The sequence below is a fragment of the Cheilinus undulatus genome, linkage group 14, assembly GCF_018320785.1.
Source record: "Cheilinus undulatus linkage group 14, ASM1832078v1, whole genome shotgun sequence".
NCBI lineage: Eukaryota > Metazoa > Chordata > Actinopteri > Labriformes > Labridae > Cheilinus > Cheilinus undulatus.
In genome coordinates, this window is record NC_054878.1 from 4,504,165 (window position 1) to 4,511,712 (window position 7,548).

General features: G+C 38.5%; 1 protein-coding gene across 1 annotated transcript; it reads left to right on the forward strand.

Annotated features, from left to right (window-relative positions):
• Positions 1 to 931: 931 nt before the first annotated feature.
• On the forward strand, positions 932 to 1,936 carry LOC121521798 (trace amine-associated receptor 1-like). The gene has a single exon (XM_041805961.1). It carries the CDS (start codon positions 932 to 934, stop codon positions 1,934 to 1,936), a length of 1,005 nt encoding a protein of 334 aa, XP_041661895.1.
• Positions 1,937 to 7,548: the final 5,612 nt, after the last annotated feature.

A 7,548-nucleotide genomic window follows, 5' to 3' on the forward strand; every position in this document is an offset into this window, starting at 1 on the left:
TTTACAGCAACCATATTCCAACATTTCTAGAATGTTAAGACAAAAACTTTGGATTTCACAGGGTCTTTAAAAACCAGAGAGTCAGGAGTTGCATCATGTAAGCTGTGCAATAAACTAGGTAAAACACTGCAGCAGCACCAATCTTCATCAACACAAGGCTAATTAGCAACAATAGCAAGGCTCACTGAAATAATCTGTGTCATCCCAATGAGTGCTGAATGATGCTGTAAAGACAACATTTTACCCAACTTCTAATCAGGGTCAGCAGTGGTTACTGCTTTATTTCTAACGACATGAGTGGTACGGCATTGCTAATGATTAAGGCTTCAGACAGCTGCTTATTGAGTGCGAGAAACACTGTTCTATTTTCAGCCGCTCGTTCACTGCAGAAACTTCTGAGACTAGAGGAGTCAGCGGGCATACTGAGGTGTATTCCTGAGACTAGAGATGTCAGTGGGCTAGTTGTTTGTTGGTATTATTTCTAGTCCTTATGATCAGTGCAATGGTCTGAAAAGAAAATTGAATGTTGGGAACATTCAGGATGAGCTGAGACGTGCGTTTGGGTTAAGAGTAACTGACTGAAAAAGTTTTCATTTCTTTTCAGAAGTTTGACTGTTTGAGCATAGTTGTTGTTTCCATCTGATGCAAATAGACTTGAGCTGATTGGACAGTGGTCCTGATGATGAGGGAGGTGTTGATAAGTATAGTGGTTGTGCTCAGAGTTACAGGGTCAGGGTTAGATGTGACACTGATTCACTCCAGTGCATGGACAACATGAAGGTTTGATCTGAGAGACAAACAGGTTCATTCAGGTCATTTGAACTGACATTGCTGACGTTGTTTCTGCTGCTTTGAAATGTCTCTGTCTTTCTAATGCTTGTCTCTGATTCACTCATAAATGAACTGGACTGGATTGTAGGACTTTCCAAACATGGGACCAGGTTTCTCCATCAACAGGACTGTCATAGTTGTGGACATCCATCCCTGCTATGAAATCTCTGATTTCAGCTACATCCTGACAAATAGCCCATCCATAATATGTGTGCTGTTATATCTGTTCCTGTTTTTGTTGTCTTTAGTCACAGTGTGTGGAAACCTTCTTGTCATGATGTCCATCATGTACTTCACTCAGCTGCACTCTCCTACTAACTATCTGATCCTCTCTCTGGCTGTGGCCGACCTTCTTGTAGGGGTGCTGGTTTTTCCTCTCAGCATGGCGTTTTCTCTCAGCTCCTGTCTCTATCAGGAGGATTTATTTTGCAAAGTCCGCAGCAGTTTTGACGTGTTTCTCAGCACGTGCTCTATTCTGAACCTCTGTTGTATTTCCATTGATAGATATTATGCAGTGTGTCAGCCCCTGACCTATAAAGCTAAAATCAACCATCGTGTTGCTGGGGTCATGATCCTGATCAGCTGGGGAGGCTCGGCTCTCATCGGGATGGGAATCTTGATCGCTGGACTGAACACTGAAAAATGTGAAGATGGCTGTTTTCTTGATTTGCTTATGGAAAACACAGTTGGATCTGTTTTTTCATTTTACCTCCCAGTGATAATAATGCTCTGTATCTACCTGAAGATTTTCCTGGTGGCGCTGAAACAGGCTCGCAGAATCCAGAACAAAACATGTCAGAGCACCAAGTCCGGAGGCACAGGCAGTAAGAGCGAGAGAAAGGCCACCAAGACTTTAGCCATAGTTTTAGGAGTTTTCATCCTGTGTTGGACTCCTTTCTTCCTCTGCATCACTGTTTCTCCACTGATCAATAATCCAGCTCCAGTTCCTGTTGTTGAAGCTCTGAACTGGCTCACACTGGTCAACTCAATGCTCAATCCTTTCATTTATGCTTTCTTTTACAGCTGGTTCAGAACGGCTCTCAGGATGATTGTCACTGGGAAAATATGTCAGGGTGATTTAACAAACACCAAACTGCTGAGATAGACTCTGAGAGTGATGATGATGGAACTGCAGCATTATAAAACACATTATAGCATGCTTTTTTTAAACACTTTTCTTTATTGATGCTTTCTGTGGCTCATTGTTGTCTGCATTTCCATCACAGCCTAAAGTCCTAGACATCCTGACATCCTGACACAGTCAGCTTTCAGGCCGACAAAGTAAATCAAAATGATTATGTGATATCAGATCATTCACAGATACAGATAAGCAGATTCTAATATGGATGTCTTACTTCATATTTCTGACTTCAGAGCCTCCAGTTCTCAGAGTTTAATTCTCAGCAGGTGTGTCACTGACTTTAATTAAACTTTTAAAGGAAAGGTGAAGACATGATAGGGGTACTGTGGGCTTCTTTGACTCTTAGCTCTGCTTTCCTAGGACGGCTGCACCTGAAATACTGGAGGAGAAGCCGGCTACAGGGGGCTGGCTAAGTTCATATAGATGATGCATTTGTTCTAAAAAAGGAATAAAAAGAAACATTTCATGATGGTACAGAGTGATTTTTCATCAGTGTGCATTTTTGCAGCAATTTTATGTGAAATGCCATTCAATAACACCAGGAAACAACATGGATTGTGTTGTTGAATGTAAAAACTGACCAGAACAAGATGCTTGTTCAAGAACAAGTGCTTAACAAATGTATTAGACCACCTGTCATAAAAACGAGAAAACAAAAATATTTTAGAAATCTTTCAAAAACTTGTTTAGAACTAAAAATGTTATTGTTATTTATTTGGCAAATAACAAACTGAAACAACTAAATAGTCCTTTTTCACACATAATAACCAAAAAACTTCATATTTTGTATGGCCTCCTTTGGCCTTGATAACAGCTTGCATCCTTGCTGCCATTGTTTTTATGGACTTCTCCACAGTCTCTTTTGTTATTGAGTTCCAAATACTTTCTAGCTGTTTCCACAGACTTGCTTCAGATGAAACTTTTGTGCCATCAATCTTTGAATCTACTAAATCCAAAAATTTGTTCAATAGGATTCAAATGCGGACTTTGACTTGGCCAGTCCATCAGTTCCAGTACTCCAGATTCCTTTTTGTTGCTCAGATAGTCTCTGCACAGCTTTGAAGTATGCTTGGAGTCATTGTCTTGTTGGTTTATGAACCCACGACCAATCAGATTCAGTCCAGAAGGGATTCCATGATGCACTAAGATGTTGTGGTAGACGTTCTTGTTCATGATAGCGTCCATTTTCACTCATTTCCCCACGCCGTATCCACAAATGGAGCCCCATACCATACTGAAATCTCCACCGTGTTTCACTGTGGGTGCATCTGGCAACAAAACGTTCTCCAGCTTTTCTGCAGACATAAACACGACCATGCTGATCAGAGAGTTCAAACTTGGACTTGTCCGTCCAGAGTACCTTCTTCCAGCCGTCAACAGTCCAGTGTTTGTGCTCGCTGGCAAATCTGAGGCGTTTCTGGATGTTTGCAGGCCTCAATAATGGCTTCTTAGCAGCTATGCTTCCCTTTAAGCCTTGTTCCGTCAGTCGTCTGCTTATGGTCATTCTGGAGACTTTCTCAGACTCTGATCTAGAAGCATTCATCTCTGCCTGAAGATCAGCAGTGCTCTTCCTTCTGTCTCTAGTACTTAAATCCTGAGGTGTCTGACATCTGCTTCAGTTAACTTTGGTTTCCTGCCTCTTCCTTGGCACATTTTCTAAGTACCAATCTGGGCAACTGACTCCAGAGCATACTCGACCACACTGTGAGAACACTTTACGTCTTTCCCTATTTGTCTCAGAGACCATCCAGCATCATGAAGTGCTTTAATGCGGACTCTTTCATTTTCAGTGAGCTCCCCACGTTTTACCATTTTGAACAGGAATGAGGAATTTCAAACTGAATTCCCCTTTTTATACCCAAATTTGAGCCAGCTCACTGGGCTTCTCTGAGAAGTCAGATCTGAATCAAGCATAACATTCAACCACTAAAACTCATTTTTCTCTTCAGGAATGCAAGTAAATAACTATAATTTGACATATTAATCAAATAATATTAATGTGCTTTACTATTTTTCAGTTTTTTTGTAAATCAGTAAATTTGAAAATTCATGGATAACAATAATAATTATATTTAAGCATTAAAAATATCATTTGGGTTAAAGAGTTTTTACATATTGGTGTATTAACCATTGCAGAAACATAAAAAATGATTTTGGTAATTACCAATGCTGTTAATTTAGGGCAGCTGTGGCATAAACCTTACTTTGGGTGGTGGTCTAATAAATTTGTTATTCACTGTGTATGTGTATATAAATAAATAAATATATATATAAACACTTTTTTCACTTTTTATTTGTGTTTTTTATTTTTGTTTTATTATTGTTGCTAACCCCTTTTACTTTTTTCTAGGCCTGTTAATGAAAACACGTTAACGCTCGTGATTAATCTGGAAAGCGTAACGCATTATAAAAATAATAACGAAATGTAATCATATGACTAAGTTTGACCACAACTTCCTCCCATAGTCCCCCTGCTTGGATGTTTACGTGACTGGGGTGAAAAGGTTAAAGATGGGTCAAACACAGCCAGAAGTGATGAGTGAGGAGACAGACCCCGGTCTGCTTCATGGTAAATTTCATTTTAAAAAGCTGCCTAATGGAAGTCTGGATGAAACAAAAGTTGTGTGTACATACTGCAGTGATGAACTGTCTTTACACCGAAGCACGAGTCTGAAGTAACAGCTCCCAGCAAAACGCATCTCTACGAATGTTAGCAACGACGCTAACAACAACACGGGATCAAGCCATGATAGCTAATGTTGCTAATGCTAGCAACGGCGCTAACAACAACACGGGATCAAGCCATGATAGCTAATGTTGCTAATGCTAGCAACGACGCTAACAACAACACGGGATCAAGCCATGATAGCTAATGTTGCTAATGCTAGCAACGACGCTAACAACAACACGGGATCAAGCCATGATAGCTAATGTTGCTAATGCTAGCAGTGACGCTAACAACAACACGGGACCAGGCCATGTTAGCTAATGTTGCTAATGCTAGCAAAGACGCTAACAACAACATGGGATCATGCCATAACGTCAAGCTACACCGGTGCAGTCCAGCAGACCTGGATTTGTCCCCAAAACGACAACATCTAAGCTAACTTATGCGATCGCTAATGGGTCACCAGAGACTGCAGACCTTAGACATTGTTGACGACAAGGGGCTTCAAGACATCATCCGGGTCGCCTTAGATGACCCGCACCACAGAACACCTACGAGAACTACTGTGAGAAGAATCCGTGAACTGTATGACAGCTAAAAAGACAAAGTGGAGCAGCTGGCTCGAGCTGAGGAGAGACAACTGGACATCAGTCAGCTACTTCAGCTACCTCGGGGTAACAGCACACCTGATCTTTCACTTTACAGCACAAGTTATTCTCTACCTGATGTGTTTGTCTGCTGGGCTCTACTGCAGTTTATAAATATTATTGCTCAGTGAATTAAGACACTCTGATTTACAAACCACAAATAAGTTTAAAAACTCTAGTTTGTTTCATATTTCTTCATGTAAACACCATACATGTACTAATTTATCTCCACCAAAAACACAGGTAAATGGTGATATTTTAAGTGTGTATTTATAGATAATAATTATTATTATAATAATAAAAAAAGTCGTACATTTTTTTAGTAAAAAGCGCTTTCAAAGGGCTGTACATAAAATTTATATAATGAAAATAAACACTTGATAATAAGAACATTTAAAAACTAAACATTACAAAAATTGAAGGAATTCTGTGATTAATCACAGCATAGTGATTTGATTAATTTGATAAATTTCTTTAATCAATTGACAGCACTACTTTTTAAATTTTTCTTCATGTTTCAACCTGATACTAAAGTGAGCATATATATATATATATATATATATATATATATATCCAGTGCTTAACAAATTTATTAGACCACCCTAACCCTAACCAAAGTAAGGTTTATGCCACAGCTGCCCTAAATTAACAGCATTGGTAATTACCAAAATCATTTTTTATGTTTCTACAATGGTTAATACACCAATATGTAGAAGCCTTTTTAACCCAAATTATATTTTTAATGCTAAAATATAATTATTATTGTTATCCATGAATTTTGAAATTCACTGATTTACAAAAAAACTGAAAAATAGTAAAGCACATTATTATTATTTCTTGATTAATATGTCAAATTATAGTTATTTACTTGCATTCCTGAACAGAAAAATTTGTTTAAGTGGTTGAATGTTAAGCTTGTTTAATTTCTGACTTCTCAGAGAAGCCCAGTGAGCCGGCTCAAATTTGGGTATAAAAAGATGAATTCAGTTTGAAATCCCTCATTCCTGTTTAAAATGGTAAAACGTGGAGAGCTCACTGAAAATGAAAGAGTCCGTATTAAAGCACTTCATGATGTTGGATGGTCTCTGAGACAAATATGACAGGTGGTCTAATAAATTTGTTAAGCACTATATATATATATATATATATATATATATATATATATATATATATACGCATCATCTTTTTGCACCTTTTACCATTTTCCCCCTTTGATTCCACATTTGTCTACATTTGCTACTTTTTGTTACTTTAAACCATTTTTGCCACTTTTGGTCAGTTTTTTCCATGTTATTTGTTTACTTTTTGCAACCTTTATCCCTTTTTTATTTACTTTCACCCATTTCTGTCACTTTTCACCAGTATTGGGTAGTGTTACTTTTGAAACTAACTCGTTAGATTACTGCATTACATACTGAGAAAAGTAACTCGTTACGTTACCTACTTCTAAAACCATTGGTTAGAGTACTGTTACGTTACTAAATATTAAAACCCTTTAGCCACTTGTTCAACTCAGCGGTCGTTAAAACAAATGCACATCTGAGTTTGACTGTGCAGACTCTAATGCCAATGTACAGCGTAATCTACAGCCCATAATCTACATCTCTGAAGCCTGAGAACACCGATAACAGACAGGAAAACTTTACAGCTCTTTAACATGCTCACAATCAGACAACAAGATGAGCAGAGGCAGACAAACACTCAAACGCTGTACATAATAACAGCGCATAATTGGAACGGCTGCACAGCTGATTCAATGAAAGCAAACTGAGCTTTTAAACGTACGTTTCACCAGGATGCTGTTCTTGTTCCCTTTTATACAAAATCCATCATAATGGGGATTATTCCACAGTGGCCTGCTGTCCTCTCTGTTATCTCGTTGGCTCAACAAGCTAACAATGTGCGCGTAATGGCACCTTACCTTCCGCTGGTATGGCGTTATGTGCCAACCTGACTACAGGAAGAGAGAAGGACAAACAAGTGCTTCAAGGAACTTCCTTTTTTACTTTCTCTCCTTTTGAAGCCACAGAGGAGAGAGGGCATTTGGGATTTTTCTTTCAGTACCAGATTACTTTAATGAAAATGTAATAATAACGGGATTACTTGAATTGTAAAACTAACGCGTTACATTACTTGTTACAACAAAAAAGTAATCTGAGTACTCTAACAGATTACTTTATAACGCGTTGCCCCCAACACTGCTTTTAACCATTTTTTGTCTCTTTATGCCCATTCCTGCAGAATGTTTTTGCAACATTGGG

Excerpts from the sequence above, each read along its gene's own strand:
- LOC121521798 (XM_041805961.1), top strand. The coding sequence starts at position 932 with ATGGGACCAGGTTTCTCCATCAACAGGACTGTCATAGTTGTGGACATC.